Source organism: Hetaerina americana, unplaced genomic scaffold (genome assembly GCF_022747635.1).
Source record: "Hetaerina americana unplaced genomic scaffold, ioHetAmer1.1.p SCAF_8, whole genome shotgun sequence".
In the NCBI taxonomy this organism is placed as follows: Eukaryota; Metazoa; Arthropoda; class Insecta; order Odonata; family Calopterygidae; genus Hetaerina; species Hetaerina americana.
This window is the reverse complement of record NW_027287427.1, coordinates 71,515,468-71,535,815: the sequence shown is the minus strand read 5'-3', so window position 1 is coordinate 71,535,815 and position 20,348 is coordinate 71,515,468. Positions and strand designations below refer to the sequence as shown.

The following is a 20,348-nucleotide window of genomic DNA, read 5'->3' as shown; positions in this document are numbered from 1 at the left end:
AATAAATTTTAAATGAATACGAGTAAGTGAAATATTGAGTCACGAGTAAGAAAATCTCGATTTAATTAACAAATAATATCCTGACTTGAACAATGATAATTTCTTGATTCAAGCATTGGGTTTAGCAGGTTTCACGCGACACCGAAAATGTGTGCTGCTTAACACCAAATCGGAAATCCACTAATGATCTGCTGAATAAAATAACTGTAACCAATTGCAATTGTAAGGTGTTCCACAACTGCTTAACATATTTGATATTAAATCTAATGAATCTGAACGAGATTATTATGTGTAGATGGAGGATTTCAAAGCAGCCATATGAATGATTCGTGGAAAAGTTATTGAAAGAAACAGTATAAAAGAAGTGGTATTACAAATGTATGGAGACTAATTTAATCCTATCGTTCACAATACCTGGATGAAAGGTTGAGTTTAAAATAAAACAAAACCCGACGACAAGTAAATTTCTTTTTTCATGCACCAATATAATGAGATGTGTATAATATTCGGTATGATTCATTAAACAGTTAAGAAAGTAAAAACTCTTTTCACCGGACTCTAAAATACACTGTGAAATCGTGTTTAGAGGAGTACTTGGTATAACCCTTGAACAGTGTTAGCCGTGAAAACAATACTTATATCCTCTTTAGATGTTATAGGCATAACAAAATTTATCTTAACTATAGGAATTTCAATCTTTTCAATTGCAGCAACAAAACGTCATGTGCTACCTTAAATTACACACAAGTGCTACGAAGTTCACTTCAAAATTTTAATAACAAATAAAGCCTAGCGTCGTAACTTTTTCGCTTTAGTCTATGGAGTAACCTTGAGATAAAATCGCAGCATTTCAATGAACATACCTAATTAATGTTAAACCATAATGGATTTTTCGAAAGAAAACTAACAACTGGTTTTTCTCAACACAGTCACCCTTCTCACAAGGCGCTTTCTCAGATTTTCGCAGCCAGCTCCTCGTTCGATTGGCTGACACGAGCAAACGCACCCCGTGAGAGGCTAGCAAACTCTCTGTAGCAAACGGGGCATCGACCGCCTTGCCGAGCCGCAACCTCGCCAGGGAGTGGTAGTTGGGAAGCTTACAGCACCAATACACTGCAAGGCATTTCTTCGTATCGCTGGTGATTCGCCCACCATTGGTGTACAATTTGCCGACCAATCATTGGGAAAGTGCTGTCGAAAATATCCAATGTAAGTCCACAAATTACCAATGTTCATTTCTGTCCGCGGTTTTGTTGTCCTTTGATAGTACTTCAATGTGTTCGATCGTTTTTGCGTTATTTTCGACGGAGAAATTACCTCACAACGACCAACAAAGCGAGGAAGCCATGTTTGTTTCAAGAAATATAATTTTAGGTTTGTATTGGCGATGAGATTAAGCCAGCCGTGTGAGGACTTGTAAATTCGGCATTGTGTTTGCGCAAGTTCACGTTTGCCTGAAATAGCATTTAAAATTTGTCATGAAATTTTTATAAGCTTGATATCGTAGTTCTCAAGGTCACTTTTTTGGGAGCATAGCTTTTATTTTCATGGTGTTACACAGCGTGGGGTACTGAAAGTTAGACGCTTTAGGCGTTGTATATTTCTTTCGTCAATATATTTTTGTTTATGAAACGGTTGAATAATTGGTCATCTTAAATGAGCTTCAAGGGTTGACCTTATACGAGTACAGCATTTCTCGATTGCAATTTTTCCTTTTTCGTTGTTAGTACAATAAATAATGTGAGCAATCGGTTTTGATGTGTGGTTTTTTATTAACCCAGTAATCATAGTATTACATCATCCAAAGCCTAAAATTTAATGATTTTAGTTGGATTAAATGAATTGGTTATTTTCCGGAAAAATGAAATTATTTTGTTATCGTTAATAAATGTGTGGGTGTTTAATTCGATGCTGATTGCTTATACCTTCTCAACACTTCGTTTCTTCAGTCGGGAGACGTAAAATCGTCATTAGACGGGGAGTAAATTATTATGGATCAACAGCTGAATCCAGCTGGTGGCGGAGAAGGACAAGTTACCGTCATGCAAGTTCCAGCGACGGTTTCTACTGCTGGAGGACAGCAAGTTCAGGTGGATATAATTTTGTGTCACATCGCTGTATTGACATATTAAATTTCACAGTTTTAGTTCATTTCGGGATCTTCGTAGGTTAATACTAAGCATTCTTATGTTGAAGGTTGTGCAGGTTAGCAATGGGCAAGTTTTGCAAAACGCTGGTGGTCAGCAAATAATGCTTCAAGCAATACAACAGAATGGGCAAACTATACAAGTAGCTGCGCCAGGCACCCAAGCTATTCCTCAAATTCAAGTTGTACCAGTATCTAGCTTACAAGTAAGTAATTTCAGAAGGAAGCATATTTAAGTTATTGCTCGGTTAAGTGTAATATTTTAATTCGAATCTCTTTGTGTGAATTGAATAGGGAGCATCTGGTCCACAGCAAATAGTCATTCAGCAGCCCCAGCAAGCCCAAATAATCCAGACTGCAGATGGTCAAACATTTATTTATCAACCAGTTCAGTTAGAAAGCCAAGGAAATGTTGTGCAGCAGGCTCAGCCAACAGGTGATTACTGTAAATAAAATATTTATTATAATCTTTTGTCTTATAACTTGCTTGCCACAAGTAGCTAGCATAACCATATTGCATAGTAGACTTGTAGTTCAATTTCCTTCAATGGTTAAATGTACTCCTTTTACTCTTCATAGTGGTAGTGCTGCTAACACAGTGGATTGCATGGGTGTGGAACATTTTTGTTTATTTCATTGTATATCAGAATGTTACTTCTTTATGTAATTGACTGGCCTTGTGTCAATATTTCACTATTCATGCTGTTGTTTGAAGGTTCTTAAGTTTCCGGAAATCTGATCGATGTTTTCCATTCTCAAACCAAGTTCTACTCTTACCAAAGTAATTTATAAAATACTTGACAGTTTGACAGTATCAATTTTGCATACTTCCCTCACTTCATTATATCAAGTGAACTACATTATGCAGCAAATCATAGTTAGTTACTATGTGAATTGACCAGAGAGGAAATTTTAAGACTTAAGTTTAAATCAAAACCATCTATAGATTTAATGCAAACACTCTGAGAGAACTTGATTGAAATCCTACTGGTCCACCTGAGGGTTATACAGAGATAATCTTATAATAATTGTGTATGTTTATTGGGCTACCATGAAATGGTAACCTTATGTTATATTAACATCAAGTGTTTTATTTTGTTATTGGAAGGACAATGATATGTGTCAAATGGATTTTTTCTTATAGTTATCAACTTATCGGGTAATTTGGTGCAGTTGGCTGCAAACACTGCGACTCCCAATCCAACACAGGCTGCTGTACCTCCACAGGCTGCCACCCCTCCACCACAGCCTGCTGCCGCTGTTCCAACATCTCCCATGTCCGTAGCACAAAACATGAGTGTTAATGGAACCAACATTTTGATGGTGAGGAATGTCAATTGCATCATTATTGTCATTCAGATCTTGATTTTTCTATCAATGGGTTTTGTTCAGGATACGTTTTCAATTATCTTTATGGCCAACACCATCATTCTTGCGTTCACCAATTTAAACTGGCCAGGGATATAATGCATAGTATGTGTGAATTTTGCTTAGTTGTATTTATTTTGCTGCTGCCTGACCAGGCATTGTATAAGTTGGTCATTTAACATTATTTGGTTAAAAGCTATCATCTCTTCTGCTAAGGTAACTTTTATTGCTGTACATGGTATACACTAAACTTAATGCAGAGCCATATTCTGACTTTTCAGCTTGCTTCAACTTTCTTTAATTATAAAGTAAATTTCTTGTGTGGTGAAAGATGGTGGTTACAAAATTTTATCTTTTATTTTTATTTAAATTTAAATAAACTCTTGGATGAATGTGTTTATTGCAATCAATTATGAATAGTGAATCTCTGTAAAAAGAAATTTTAGATGGGGTGAGGATACTATCGATTAGTGTTATACTTAAAAAAAAAATAATTTGAGTTTCTCTCTTTGTCATATATCCTCAATTGCTGTGCATAACGTTTGCCATGATAACCATGTATGTACACAGGTTTGCATGTACTTTTTATTTTTTGTCCTTTATTAAAGATGGTCCCTGGGTCTGGAGGCGTTCCACAGTTTCAGCGAATTCCCTTACCTGGTGGGACAGAATTTTTGGAGGAAGAGCCACTTTATGTCAATGCTAAGCAGTACAGAAGAATATTAAAAAGACGGCAAGCAAGAGCAAAATTGGAAGCTGAGGGTCGAATACCAAAAGAACGTCCTGTGAGTATGATGATGGTTGCTCATTTTTTTCGTGCGAGGAAAACTAAATAAAATTTCACTTGCGGGACTGCAAATATTTACTTGAATATTCATCTATAATCTGTAAGGTTGTAATTTTAGTTTCTCAGTCGTGCATATTTTCCCTTTATCAGACTAAAGTGTAAAGTGGAAGTGTTTCTGATAGAAAAGGTCATCAATGCATTTGGAGTAATGTAAAAGGTTAAAAATATTGTTCGTGCTGCTTGTTGTCCACTGCAGCCAATTCAAAAAGTTCGTAGAAAAATTGAGTAGCAGCACCTGCCGAGGATACCAATAATCTCTTAGTCTTTGTTTCTTTGGTTGAGTGAGATGGTGAGGTGGCTAGCGTACTAGATTTCTGCCCAGGTAGGGCCCCCAGGATCGAATCCCGTAGATGGCAGAAATCCAGGTTCATAGGTACCCAATCCATTTTTTAGGGTGCTTTCTGTAGAGTAGAAGTAATATATGCTGTGATTTAGATGAGCTTTTAAACTGTGCACACCTTTGTATCTTTCATGAAGGGTAGGCTTATGTTGACACTGGGTTTCTTCCCACCTTACCCTCATTCCTTAGAAATTCTGCTTCTACCAAATTAACCAACTATCTGTCCCTAATGGTGTAAATGACCTCAGCTGTCTGTCACCTTCACTAATAACTGCTACCGCTTATTTCTTCCTCCGTAATTGCATGATGGAAATACATATAAATTCCTGAAATGTATTAATTCAAAAATTGTTGCTTAATGTCTTTAAGTTTTGGAAAAAAACTTGCATTTTTACTATAATTAATATGGGGAATCTATGAGTTAAATTATTAAAGTGATATTCATTGGGTTAATCATCATATTGAATATACTGACATGTATTGGGAGGTTCTTGTTAGGGTAAAGTGTAATTCAACAAAGTTTCAATCAAACTGCAATAATGTTCCATGAGCTCCCCAATCACAGAAGTCTTTCCTTTTGCATCTCTTCTTGATGGTTTTCTATTTTCCAGAAATAAATTGTAAATGGCAGGAAACAAACTCCAATAGCCCAGGTAATCTGGAGTTTTGGTGTATGTACCAACCAAGATGCCTCCCTCTATGTTATATTCATCAGCTTCACTTCTTCTCGTCTTTTGACGATCTTAATTTCTCACCTTGTTAATGCTATTTTCTCTAATCTTCTCCATAGCCTCAATTATATATGCTTCCTTTTTTTTGTTATTACCCATGTTTATCAGCCATTTAAAACCTCAGTCTAATCTAAACATACGGCAAACCTCTTGAACTGTTCATTTGAAATTTTTTGCAGCTAAAAAGTAACCCCATTTTCACCTCACATCCTTTACTTAAATATCCTAATAGTTTTTATGACTTACCTGTTCTACTAGCTTTCATTCCATTGATAAATTATTAGCTCTTTTAATCTTGACAACTCATATGGCTTTTTATGCATTCACTTTAATCTTCATTCCAAAATCTTTACCCTCGGTAGCAATTTTTGGCATCATAGAATTAAGTTTTTCTGATCCATTACTGCTCACCAACTTGTATCACATATCTCAACAGCTTGCGGCATTGACGCCGCAAGCTGTTGAGATGTGTGGTACCATAAAATAGTCTGTGTAAAATTATAAACTCATTTAATGTGGACATCAAACAATTCCACTAAGTGAAGCCTGAAAATGTAAATTATATTCACTCTAAATATTCCTGTAGTTAGTAGTCCTGGAGTTATACAGCAGCCTTGCATTGCCCCCTTGAAAATTCACAGTTCTTGTTTCATCTTCTTATGCTTGAGATACTATTTTTATGCCTGAATATACAACTCATTAATGTCTCCCTTTATCCACCATCTACAGCGATGTCTTTCATAAATTTTCATCACCACTTCCCATTCAACTCTATTGAATGCTGTTTCCCTGTCAATAAACTCATGCACATTTTCCTATTCACACTTAACGCTTTCATTCAGCATGCAAATGCATTGAATTTCACGTCAATTTCATCGTTTGGATTTTGATAGATTTAGAGAGAAAATCAAGGTCAAATGCTGCAAAACTTATTTCGTTTGGTTATTCAAATCAAATCATTTATTAGCACATTACATGTACAAAGTTTCTGTAGCTGGCAGCTACCCGCAAATGGGTGCCTTGTCCAACACGTTTAAAAATAGAACAACAAATTACAAAAACATACATACAAACACATATACAATATTTTAACATCAATTATCTTCAAAAAATTCCTGTATTGAATAGTAACACTTTTCAATTAAAATTTTCTTTATTTTTTCCATAATACTGTTTGTAATTATACCATCAAAGTGTTTTAATCTTACCCTGAACTCATTATTAATCTTAATGCCCATATAATATGGTGAGTTTTCTAAAAATTTTAGTCTATGGGTGGGGATGTCTAGCAGGTGTTTTTTCCTCGTGTTGTGGTGATGTTGGGTTTGGTTGCTGTAGAACATATCCAGATTACTATTGACATACCGCAATAATTCGTATATGTATAGGGATGTTAAGGTTAATATTCTCAGTTTTTTAAATAGAGGTCGACAAGTTTCTCTGTAGTTGCTATTTGTTATCAGGCGGATGTATTTTTTCTGTATTTTAAAGATATTTTCCCAGCCAGTTGCATTTCCCCACAATGTTATTCCATATTTCATAATGGGGTAGAAATAACCATAGTATACAGTAATATACAGCCATAATACTCGCTGTATAACATAATACTGTACACTTGTCTCATAATACTGTTGTTTTATCAATGCTGCAATCTGTAATATTAATTTGGGTTTATATGGTGAAGTCATAGTTGAAGACTGTCACAGTATTCAGCTGTGAACACTAAGACTGTGAGGGGAGGATGTTGGGCAGGCAAGATAAGAGTGAGGGGAGGAAAAAGATAGGTACGGTGGGTGAAATAAAGGGATGAAGGAAGTTTGTGGACAAATCAAAGAAGGATAGAAATGATCTCTGGGTCCAACCAAAATCAAACTTAAACAGTGGAGTACCACTAATGATGATATGATGATGGAGCTGTTTTACATCCGCAGCAACATAACTTTCTGTTTTGAAAGCGTGTTGCATTTGAAAAAAGGAAGTAATGTTGTCGCATCCTGAAGAATGACCGCTGAGAGAAATGTAGGGATATGACTTGCAAATGAGGAAATTTATAGGATACTGTTTGTTGCCTTTGGTTGCGAGGCCAGCTAGGTGTTTGGTATGAACCATTGCATGCACAGGCGCTGTCAAAACAATTTCAGTAGGGGTGATATAAGTAATGTCATGGGCACACTTCACAAAGTGCTCATAATAGACCTGCTTGTTACCTCGGAGCACAATTCAATCAAGAAACTTTAATTTCTTTCCTTTTAGGTTTAATCTTAAATCTGCAGTAGTCCCTCTCCCTCTTCCATTGAACCCCATCTGTCTTCTCTTTGATGGTCAAGTTTCAATGGCAGAGTGACTTTGATTGCCTTTTCATTTATCTTATCCACTGATCAAGAGAAAATAGGAATTAAACAATTAAATGTTTTAAAACTGAGCGTTGGACCATCCAACCAATAAAGTTAGGATGCAAAAATTCTTAATAGGTCTATTGCTTCAAGGAAAAGATGCCGCTTGTATTTTTTTTATCCGTTATTATTTCTAACTGACTGTTGAACTAGCCAAATGAAATAGTGTGCATTGGCAATGGTGTTTCTTTTTACTGAGAAGTGAAATGCTGAATCAAAATGCCTTTATAATGTATATGGCATGCAAAGTGCATGTAACTTTGCAATGGTGAACGCTTCTTTGAGGAAACTGATGAAATAAATGATTAATTTGTAAATCACAGGATCAGGTCATTATTATATGGGTAGTCAACCAGGTAAGGTGGTTTTGGATGGACACAGACTGAACACATACATTTCTTCGCCTCATGTAACAAGGCAACCTGAAAATCAGCTGTTCTTCAATTCTGCATGCATTGTACCTCACTTCATTCTATCCAACTTGCCTATCCATGTCATACCTCCTCCTTACTTGTTATACGTTCTTACCTCTTTCACAATCTGCGAACATTCATTGTCAGTGAAAATACTCTACATCCACTTTTATATCCTTCTATTGGTTTCACCCAACAATCTTCTCTCACAATACCCAGTACTTCATTTGTTTTCCATGGCATCCATTTTACCTTTTTCTTTCCCATTCACGTCTAGATCTTAAAGCCGTCAAATTATATGCCTATTATCTTGCTTTAACAATTATGTTTCTATGCCATGCAAAACCATGTACTTGTAGTTATATCTGTCTGCATTTTCATGAGTATTTTTCTCAAAATCCGCACTCAGTGTCTTTATAGTCAAGTTCCCGTGCCTTGTGATCAGGTTATGAGTTATAAGATTGACTTCCTTTTTCATTATTGATGTAATTCATTTCATCCATGCCCAAAAGCATACAAATAAGCGCTAAAGCTAAGCTCTATTAACCTGGAAATGCTCCCAGTTTGTTTTAATTACTCAATGATTTGAATAAAGCAGGTTCAAAGTCATTAGGTTTTATTTTTATACTTATGTACACATTAATAAAGACAATATCTCATATGTGGTTCACGAGATTGTGCGTTCTAAGGTTATATCAAATGATGAAAATTTTGCTTTAAAATTTGGTCTAAATGATGATCTAAGTGCATTTCATAATTTAATGTTACAACTTCTCAGGTATAATGGTTGTCTCATGCATATTTTGTCAATGCCCATTAAAATTGGTGCACCTTTTATTTTTTGGACTTGGCCAAAGCTTCCATGGAAGCAAATTATATTATTTCGGTGACTTTCACGAAACAATAAATCAACATTATGTGGTGTCTGTTCTCATTGATTTTACATTTCTATACAGGCTTCATTTGTTCTTTCCTATATGTCACACTTTAGTGAATTTGTTCTTATTTTAGCCTTATTTTGCGGCATGAAAGTGGAATCTTCAAATAAGTCACAGTCAGTCATTTACCGTACATGTCCTGGTCAGTTATTTGTGAGATAACATGCTGCATTGCCCCAGAAAATACAACTTAAATGAAAGAAGTTAACTTTTATGCTAAAGGAAATGATTCATTAATTGGATCATTATTAGTCAAGGTCAAAATTGAACTTGCACCAGTGAAAAAATGTGCAATATTTAAAAAATGAAAAAAACTCCTAACTCACCAAGAATCACCTGAAATTTGTAAAAATTTTCCATATAAGTAGAAAGTCTATGAAAGGAAATTATATCTGGTGATTATCAAATCTCTAAAATACATAAATCTACTACCTGTTTACATAGCTGTAAAGAAAATAAAGCAGTGAACAGCTCAAGCATGTAATCTATTCTTTAAAGGAATAATTAATATGTTAAGATAGGAGGTTAAAATGTTGAACAAAAGTGATGCCATTTGCTCTTTATATCATCTTTCGAATCCCATTGAACGAAATGCATCCTTTGTAGAAAAATGTAGAATGAAGCTATTGATGGATGATTGATTCCGGATTAGATTAAGTTGAAATGCAATCGCTTGGCAATCGAACCCGTTGTGCATATTCTAGTCATGCCTGAACACTTAATATAATCTGTCTCTTCATTTCATTGATTATTGTTTTACTTTTTCATGCAGATAAAATACACTTCTTACTCAATTTTAGAATGGATTGGTGTGCTTTTTTTTTCAAATAACTTCACTAATAATAAATGTATTCATGTAAACTTCTGATGTGCAAAATTAATTCTTTGAATGCTTCTGCTATAATTTGTATGAGTAATAGACCAATGTACTAGAGCTTATTTAGTGTATCATCATTTCAGAAATATCTTCATGAATCAAGACATCGACATGCAATGAACCGAATCAGAGGAGAAGGTGGACGTTTCCATTCGGGTTCGGTGAAAAAGCGCAATTCGTAAGTAAATTTATGAATAGAAAAGTTTGTTATTATGGTGCTTTCAAGTTTGTAAGAGTTATGCTAAGGATGTTGATTGCAAATTATGTATGTTTTGCAGCCATCATGCGAGAAGTATAAGTATACCAGTGACGTCAACTAGTGCTCAGGTTGATACAGACATTGCATCAGCGATTGTGATTGAGGTGAGTCATTGTGTGAATTTTTGTTGGATTTTTTTGACTTTGAAATGAATGCATTCAGATGGTGATGTGTCATCATTATTGATTGCATTCACATATTTTATGAAGGGTGCAATCATGAATACTGTGAATTTGAAATCCCCAAGATATAATGAATGTTTAGTTAACATTATATTTATTTGAATTTACATAGCACACCTTGCAATCCAATCTGAAAATGGAAGGAAATTTTCCTGACTGTGAAAGGTAGAATTTTAATATTTTGTCTTAGTTTTGTAAGGAAAGTGAATTTATATCTCTTATGTGTGCATCACTCTTAAACTAGTGGAAAATGATGGGTTATCTTTTTAGTTCTAGATTAATCTCTGTAATTTGATCATGCATGCCTTTTTGTCATTAATATGTCTATAGTGCTTCAAAAGGTGAGGGTTTCCACATAAATGCATGTCCTGTCTATTATTACTTGCGATTAGTTGATTTTTCTCATTGAGATTGATGTAATGGTATTAGCATGGTTGCTGTCAGGAAATTGCATTGGTGGGTGTATGATTAAGGATTTCTATCTGCAGTGGCAGCCATTGGTCATACTGAAGGCTATGGTGGAGTAAGCATGGCAAGGTTAGCATACTTGCTGCAAAAAATGTCTTGTTAAAATGTTGAGATGCATTGAGTTTTATTCATTGAATATAATGGTTTTAAAATGTTTTTTTTTTCTAATTAAGTGCTTGAGCATTGAATTGCTACTCTTATGTGTATCACTTGATATTATTTTCTGTGCACTCTCTTTAAATTTTGTATTTCCATCCGTGAAAGTATTCATTTGTGCCATGTTACCATCATTTATTGACAGATGCATATTCTCATTGGTGCAGATCCGCAGGTATTTTATAAATAGCATAGTATTTGTTCATTATTTGTCTGGTAGGGGTCAAAATTTTCATCTGTACACCAACTAATTATGTTCACATTGCATAAATCTGTTAAAGAAAATTCTTTGTAGCTAGTTAAACAGATAATAATGTCATTGTAATTTATTGCATAATAAATGTAAAGGGAGTAACTAATAAAATATTTTTAGTAGCAATAATGGCAAAATAGATGAGAAATAGGAATGGAAGAATTAGAATACTGAGACAAGTAGAAGGAAGTATAAATAATTTAATGATAAACCAAAGCATTAAAGAAGCATGTTGGTGAAATGCATTGCAAGAGTAAAGAAAAGTTTTCAAAGAAAGTGTGAAATTGGTGAATTGTACCAGAAAGGGAAAGTATTATTGGGTAGTAAGAAGGGAAAATAATTGTTATCGATCAATCAAAATTGGGAAAAATATTGATTGGACCAAGGAAGATTCAGCAGAGATTTAAGGAATATATATAAGAACTAAATGGTAAAGACAGTAAATCAGAAAGCTTAGGTATAGAAAGAGAATATGATATAGATGAGAATAGCTTAGGTCCAGGCTTACTGGATGGCAAGATTGAAAGAGGATTAAGTAAAGATATAAATCAAATTTATCCGTGGGGGTACATCGGAAAGGCAGCAAATGATAACTCTAGGGATGACCAGTTTGGATTCAGGAAGGAGAGGGGCACGTGTAATGCCATTGCAGTAATGTGGCCACTAATAAAGAGGAGTATCAAGTCAAATCAAGATGTCTATGTTATAGATTTCAAAAAGGAATTTGTAGAATGAAGAGGATCCAATCAATGAATTTAATGCAAAATAGGAGTAGAATGTGGAATCGGAGACTTAAATCACAACCTCAAAATGTCAGATCGCTCGAGTGCAAGTGGCAAATAGTGAGTCCAGATGGGCAGTATTAGGAAGAGGAGTACGATAGGGGGTTCATTATCACCTGTGCTGTTCAATGTACATGTGGATAAAATTGTTAAAAAGATATGGGAAGAACTGAAGATAGAAATGAAAGTTAGTGGGGAATTCTTAAAATGAGTTAGGTTTGCAAATGATCAAGCTTTGCTTTGTCAGTCAGCCAAGGGGTTGGAAGCTTACGTGAGAACACTGGACAGTCGGTGCGATAGGTATGAGATGAGAATAAATGGAAGCAAAACAAAGGTTATTTGGTTTTTCAGAAAGAGGTAACCTTTATACACGGTTTTTATGAAAAGTATCGTTAACAATATTTTCCTGAGGTGTGCATTAAGTGCTGGATTCAGACCATCAGTTAAATGTGCACTTGATTGCAGTTGGGATTGGCATTGATAAGATGACAGTGCACACCATTATCACTGAAATTTTGGTGATGTGAAAGATCTGTGCTAAACTTGTCCAGGTGGCATGGACGGACGACCAAGAGCAGAGTCTAGTGTCTGCTTCTGAAGACCTTCTCTGCAGCATCATGACAATTCCACAACCCTATTACAGTCCCAAATCGGCACTAGCAGACTTTCCTATTCCCTAAAGTGAAATCCTTCCTCTAAGGACGCTAAGCTTGAATGCATATCCTTAAGGACCCTCTGGAATCTGCCTACGAGTATACCTTCAAGTCATGGAAACCCCCCGGAAAAAGTGTGTTGATGCTCAAGGGATATACTTGAAGAATTTTGAGATATTTTAGCAGTATCTGAAATCAATTTTTCTGATACTTTTTACACAAACCATTTACAGGATGCAGCGCTTCAATCCGGATAAATTTCAATTTGAATTTCCCGCTATATCATAGTTCCACTGGCGGTTGCGATTGGTGTTCTTGAAAGCTATATGCATCTAGTAAACAGTCATAACTTCAAAATAGCTGACATGTTATGTACGTGTGCATAGTACAATCAAAGAGCCCCTATCAAAAATATTTGTGCTGGGTGTTATATTTCAAAATAGTTCAATTCTTCTGGTGCCCTAGATCAACTGTTTATGATAATGTGGCTAAGTATAATGCTTTGGAGAAGTCAGGCAAAGGTTTCGTTAACCCGGCAAGGAAACGTGCTTGTCCGAATTTAAGCATAGTACCCTGTGTATTGGGACATGGTAGGTCATAAACTAGAGCAGGTGGATCAGGTTGACCATCTCAAAGTTTTTGGACCAAACTCTTAAAGGAGTAGGGGCATTAAAAGTTTTGTGTAAGGCAAAGAAGCTTTGAATTAGAGGAGGAAATTGATGACATGGATGTTGAGTAAGGATTTTGACTTGTTAAAACTTAGAAATGGAGCGTAGACATGGTCACTGAAGCAGGAGGATAGAGACGTGATTGGAGGCTTCTGAAGAATGTTAAAGGGCATGAAGGGAGGAAGAAAGTGTTCAGAATTGAAGAGTGGCTTCATGTAGTGTCCGATGTCGGATTAATAATTCTTAGCAGTGACAAGGGAATTATCTCATTACCATTATGCAGATTATGTCCACCCAAAACCTACCATAGTTAATAGATTACCAATAATATTTTTACATGTATTCATTTTTTTTCAATATCAAAATCGTTATTTAAAATTGCCATGAAGAAAAACTTTTTAACCAATTTCTTTGTCAAAATTAGTGTGCGGAGTAAGTTTTTTTGTTATAATATATTAACACACACACACATGCAATTTTTATAATTTGTATCGTATTTTGAGCAGTGACCATGGTAGAATAGGTCGTTTTTATGCATAGATATTAGTACACTTTTTAGTGTATTTAGTATTTAAATGAATTTGTAGTTATGTTTATTTGAGATTGGTGAAATATGTCATTAGGCTTAGTTAATGGTTCACACACTGGATTGATCAGAATTAACCGTAATGTTTTGTATGTTGTATAAAATACTGTACCTATGGTAGCCCAATGACAATCTGAATGTAAGTTGCGCTGTTATCAGATTCAATATATAATGTATGCCTTTAATATACCGATGGACAATACTTCTACAACTTTCGTTTGTTAAAATTATAGGTTAACATTAATCAAGAAATCTTGATGTTTATCCTAGTTTTGTATTGTTATTTCCTTATATATTTTAGTGTACTTCGAAGCACTTTCTGTGGCAAGTACATTGTGGTTTAAAATTCATTATTTACCTTCTTTTTTATAATTCCATAAATGTTTATGAACCTGAGTGACGAGTGCCTGGAGCTTAAAATAGGTTTTTTCCATGAAATATATCAAGTTATTATGTGTGTAATAAGCAAGGCATTTTCATTCATGTTTTGTTTGTACAAATATGTAAGTGCATTTGCTAATTCCCTTGAAATTAGAAAATTGGATACAGTTTTAAATCTTAAGCAAAACTTAACTGAAAGACAGAGGAATAGAGGCGGCATAGAAGAAACAGTGAAGGTTGACTCAGTTTTTGTGGAGTGTCTGAAGAAAATTTTTTAAATAAAATGTGTACTATGGATGAGAACGTAGTAAATTATGCATGCTTTATTAGAATATATTCTTGGAGGCTTTATGTTCAGTGTTCATTAATCTTACCTCATTTCAATGGTTATGGTAGTGTTTCTCTTAGTTTAGTTGTAATACAGTTGTGTTCCCAGAGTGGCAGGTTCATATTAAGTACGAGAATGCAAATAATATTTTTTTTACTTCTTTAAATGCTGAAATGTCATGAGAATTTTTCACCATGTTGGCCCTTCAATAGGTACCATGCATAATAGGAATAAATGTGTCCAGGTCCCCAAAGAGTGGTTGATAAAAAGATGTCAGTTTTGCTTCTTCAGCGATTTTTTGTTCATGATTATTAAATGTGAAGCATTTTAATGAATGTATTCTGCTAAAAATGAGTTTTATGATTGAAAATTTGTGCTCAGTAAACTCTGGATTATCCATGCTAATGTATGGATGGTCAAAAAATACAGATAACCTCAGTGCATTGGACATTTGGTCGTGATATAAATGGATTCAATTCGTAGGAATCAAAATAATTTGAAAACAGAACAAGTGACCGAGGTTAGGAAACAAATGAACTCCTTTTTTTTCATTCCATGTGAATTCCAAGTTTTTTAGCAATGAAAAGTACATTTTTTTCAGTTTTTCAGCCTTTTAAATGAGGATGGTATTATAGTTTTATAAGAATGCAAAAAATGTCATCAATTGAATAGCAAAACATATTGTCAGATAGCTTAACCAATCGCGTAGCCAGGGGAAAAAATACTTGGTAAAAGAATGTTGGCAAAGGATTGCTGATATGGATTCATATTTGCTGTATGATACCGAGTAAAATTATATATTGTTGATAGTAAATGACTCATTCGTTGCATAATAAAACTATATATTTGCTCACTTTAATGGAGAGTATGGAATTCTGAGGGCCAATGAATACGAGGGAAAACGAGTGTGGGAAAGTACAGCTTTTACAAAAATGTTAAAATCAAAGCATGATATATTATTGACAACTTCAAATTTTATGGTCAACATTTTTTTTTAAATTAGAGAGCCAAGGTACTTCAAATTTTTGTTTTAGAAAACAATCAGCACATGAATAATCAAGAGTTTACTGAACGTTAGGTATTCAGTTTGTGCTTCAATAGAAATTCCAAGAAACCGGGAAATTCTGCAACAGTATCTTTAAATGGAGTGATCGGTTATATATGCCTTACATTGCAACAATTTCAGAGAGTAAAAATTGTTTGCCTCGACCGGGACCCCGGCCAAGGTGAATGATTTTTACACTCTGAAATTTTGGCGTTTAATAGAAATATTTATTGGTAACTCTTCAATCCCAAAACATCATAGATTATGAAATTTATGCATTTGGTGACTGAAGGCAAGGGAGAACATGAATTTTACTTAGTTTTATCTTGGTAGGATTTGTTCAGACATATTATGATAATGATTACAATTTTAAGCCGCTGTAAAATGTTGGTCCCATTTCACTTGTGTGAATCTTATCAAACTTGGAATACTTAATACTGATATGTGTGTGTCATTTATTAGATAGGTATTCCACACCATCCATTGCTAGGTCACATGACATAATAAAAGAATAGGTAGTGCATTACAAATTGCCTGTGATTTTGTAAAATAACCAATGTCTGAATGGAAATAGCATAAATGAAGATGAACTGTATTCTTCACATCTAGTCACCAGTTAGTAAATTTATGATTTAATATGGGTACTTGACATCCTGATGAACTTAATATTGTTGTTCTTTTAAAAAACGTTCTTAGGGATTTGATCCGAGCCTACTCTATGTATAATTGTAACCTACTTAACACAGATGAGTTGAAAGATCATTTTGTTACACTATTCCATGTATGTGTGTAGTTACCAATATGAGCTCTTATTTATGCATAGTATGACATGCTCATTGCATTTCAAAAGTTAGCTTTCCTTTGGCATACATTTTTAATAATGTAAATTTTCCTAAATCCATCAGAAGTTCCTTTGACTTCTGGTTTGCCTTTTATGGCAACTTATTGTGTTATCAATCAAGATATTGACTGCTGTAAAAGTTTACCTTGATGCAAGGTTTAGTGCCTTATCTTCATTGGTCACAGTATTTTTAATTTTTAATCTCCCTGTATATCAGGCTAACCTCATTTCACTCCATGTAATAGATAAATGCTGGTTTGAGAAAAAGTTTGCTCTTAGCACTCAATAACTGATGGAAGCATAACTTTCAATTAATAGTAAGGCAATTGGTGATATGCGGCTTCAGACAAGTTTTAAGCTGCGGACTATGTGTGATTAAGAGAAGTTAAGTTTTATCAGAGTGGTGAAACAGATATATGCCTGGCTAACTAATGAAGTGTGATCTGCATTTGAAAAATATGATCTGCATTTGTGGTATTCTTGTAAAAGTAGTTTCAGAGATTGCATTTTCTCTCATTAGTTCTCAAGAGTTGTGTCTATTGCTATGTTTTGATCCTCCTGAATTTTTATTTTTTGCAGGGCTGACATTATGTTAAGTCTGGCATAATGTAAGAAGGCCAACCCTGGGCAGTAATTAGAAACGGCCAACTCTGCAGTTCATGGAATTTGCCAGAGACTTGAACTGATAAAAATATGTGCCACTTGAAAATGTCCATGACATTTAGTGGGCCCACCAGTAGCCCCTTGTGTTTCATGCATATTCTACATAGTTCTTCGTTTGAGCTCACAACCCTAAGGTATTATCCGGTGAGAATCCTGTGATTTAACTTGAGTGGCATCATACCTCGTATTATCCAATCGAGAAGACTGTGAAGAAAACTGGGAAGAGTGATTTTGTATATTATGGTTTTTTTGAGCTGATGAGTGCAGTGTTAGGGCAGTTGTTTGTCAACTGTTGCATTTTCCGCTACGTGATTATTTTTATTGGTCTCCAGTGTGTGTGTAAATGTTTGAATGAATGATAAGAATGAGTCAAGAATAAAAACTGTTGGAAGAAGTGCAACCCTTCGAACAATATGAAAGAAGTGAATATTTGGAGAGTGCGTCCTGCGTAGAAGTTGATATTTCCCTTGATCTTTCAGTTAGTTGCTGTAATGCAGAGTACAAGTTCTGAGTTCTAATTTCATTTATTGGCATGAACTTTTGGTTCTGTTTGTCAGTGGTGAAATGTGGGGAGATTTTTTTTTTTGTTCAAGAGTGGAGGAATTCTAGATACTTAAATGATTTTGGGACATATTTGCACCTGTTCAAATGCTTGTATCACATGATGATTTCTCGGTACACCTTGTGTAATGGAACTCTTATTTTACATAAGGTTACATTGTGGGTATTACTTTCAGGCTGTCATAGGATAGGTAAGAAGCTTTAAAAATCATTTATATGAAGCCACTTTTTCCTTTTCTCAGTCAGTGCAGGAAATTCCATCTTCTAAAACAGCACTTGGAAAATGAAAAGATTTCATTTTGAAATTATTTTTTAAAGATCTTTTTGTATTTTAACTATATTGATGAGTATCAGCAGCGTTCTCTCGTTCATTTTTGTTTGAGGAATTTGCTGATCAAAACTGAGTGGTATTTTTGTATGAATGTGGTGTCAATGAAAAATTCCATTGTGTGATTTAACAATAGCGCTTTAGGATGGAATTTTGTAAAGCTCGTTATGCATGAAAGTGTGAATTTTCACCAGTGCAATTAAAGATCTAGGACTTAATTATTTGCTGATTGGTTTAGTTGATAGTTCAGCAATTCACGGCAGCTCATGTAAAAATATTGAAATTTCTGTGTCAACATGTGCATTACCAAGTGAATATTAGTATATTTGATGATATTTTCAACACTTGCATATTCAGTCATAAAAAAAAGTGTCTAGGGCACTATCTAGGGAACTCCATCATTTTCTTATAGTTGTTTCATAGGTTAATGTTTTTCGACATTGCAAGTTGGTCTGTCATCAAAAATTTTCATGAATAAATGAATATATTTATATTTTTTCTAATGTCCACTTTGTGTCATTTCATGCTCATCAAAAAATTTTATTTCTATTTGTAGCCCTACATTTTTTGTGGTAAATGTGAGAAGTAACCCCTTCCGCATTACTATATTATTAATAAAACGCCATAGTGGTCTTTAAATTCAATGCTGGAAAAAGTCTTGAATTCATCTACAGCAGTAAAGAGGGGTAGCAATTGTGTAATGTTATGATATATGGTCAATTGCATTTAGATGCTGAAGGCAAGAGGACTATTTTACATTAAAGATCCCCAAGATTTTCCTATTACCATTGGAAATAATCTCTCTCAGATGTGCAGTGCAGTTGATTTAAAGAAATTTTCCTGGGTAAAATGTCCATGCTGTGGGTGAACAGTATCTGAAGAAAGTCAAATGATCATTTGAGGCATGGGTGAAGCTTGATGGAAAGGTGAAATAGAAGCTGGGAATAACGAAGTGACATCCAAAGTAACTCTCCTCTTGGATTAAAACCTTGACATGGTGGAAGGTCTTGTACATTCTGATGACCCCTACAGCTGTGCTGGCAGGAGCAATGATATGTCCTCCTGGGAGGATCATCCCTGCTGGATGAGTCTAAGAGCAGGAGCCTGGCAAAATGTAGTTTTTGAAACATCTGTTCTTCAGTGATGTGGCTGCCAAGGCATCTGACCCCAGTGATGTGGGCATCGAGTGATGGTGTCTTGTTAAAAGCAATATAGAGGAAGACAATGGGAAACCAGCTCCATTTTTTCCCAAGAATATAGGAATGGACACCATAATGATAACGAATCCCTGCAAATAAGGACCTGGCCCAATGGGCCCTGTTTTGTGCCTGGCAGTGAGACGGGCAAGGCCTCCGCAGTTGTCATCTCATAAAAACCTGGCCAAGCAAAACCTACAGAAGACAAAGAAATGGATGGCATAGTTAGCATAGGAGCTTGGAATATAAGGAAAATTATGAGGGTATGGAAATAAGTGGATATAAAGCGAGAGATGAAGAGAGGAAATATATATATACATATATATGCTCTATGTGAGGTGGCATGAAAGGATAGCGGGGAGTGATAATTAGGAAGTACTTAAGCAGCGGAGGAGAAGAGTCATGAGGGGTGGCTATAATACTGAAGAAAAAGGTTGGAAGAGGCTTTGTAAGCCGAGGATACAAATTTAATAGTTAAAACAGAACCAAAGAACTTAGTCAGTCTTGAGGAGGTATTCATTCCACCAAACAATGAAGTCGTCTTTAGGGTGTATGATCAGTCAAAGGACATAATCGCCTGTGTGTCTGCAGGGAAACATTTGATTGTGATGGGGGACTTGAATGCGAAGGAAGAGATGGTGATAAGGTGAGGGAATATGGTGTTGGTACGAGGAATAACCGCTGGGATAAAGCAATTGAATTCTGCTGGACACAGGTTAATCAGGCAGACTTCAGAAAAATTAAAAGCTTGAGTGAGGATGGGGAGCTAGGTACTAATGAGGAAAAATAAAAAGAAATGAGTATCCAGGGCCACAAATAAAATGACAGGAACTGTAAATAGGAAAAGGGCAAAGATGGCTAGATAGAATGGGAATTGAAATTGAATTAGGCTGTAGGTAGTAGTAGTCACTGAACTACTTTCAAGATTAGGGAAAGGGTGGCAGG

The 20,348-nt window shown here is 35.1% G+C and overlaps 1 protein-coding gene across 5 annotated transcripts; it reads left to right on the top strand.

Annotated features, from left to right (window-relative positions):
- The first annotated feature begins 546 nt into the window (after positions 1-546).
- Nf-YA (nuclear factor Y-box A) lies at positions 547-18,682 on the top strand. 5 transcript variants are annotated; one of them, XM_071596364.1, is made up of 10 exons: positions 547-615; positions 1,950-2,090; positions 2,197-2,352; positions 2,441-2,591; positions 3,291-3,469; positions 4,123-4,299; positions 10,137-10,231; positions 10,332-10,416; positions 10,607-10,659; positions 17,235-18,682. In XM_071596364.1, the coding sequence occupies exons 2-10, from the start codon at positions 1,992-1,994 to the stop codon at positions 17,260-17,262; spliced, it is 1,023 nt and encodes a 340-aa protein (XP_071452465.1). In that variant the 5' UTR covers positions 547-615; positions 1,950-1,991; the 3' UTR covers positions 17,263-18,682. The 5 variants fall into 5 exon arrangements, with proteins under 5 accessions (XP_071452465.1, XP_071452466.1, XP_071452467.1 ...); XM_071596365.1 differs by lacking the exon at positions 547-615 and adding an exon at positions 1,208-1,374 and having other exon boundaries at positions 3,291-3,471; positions 4,128-4,299; XM_071596366.1 differs by lacking the exon at positions 547-615 and adding an exon at positions 1,209-1,374 and having other exon boundaries at positions 2,441-2,582.
- Positions 18,683-20,348: the final 1,666 nt, after the last annotated feature.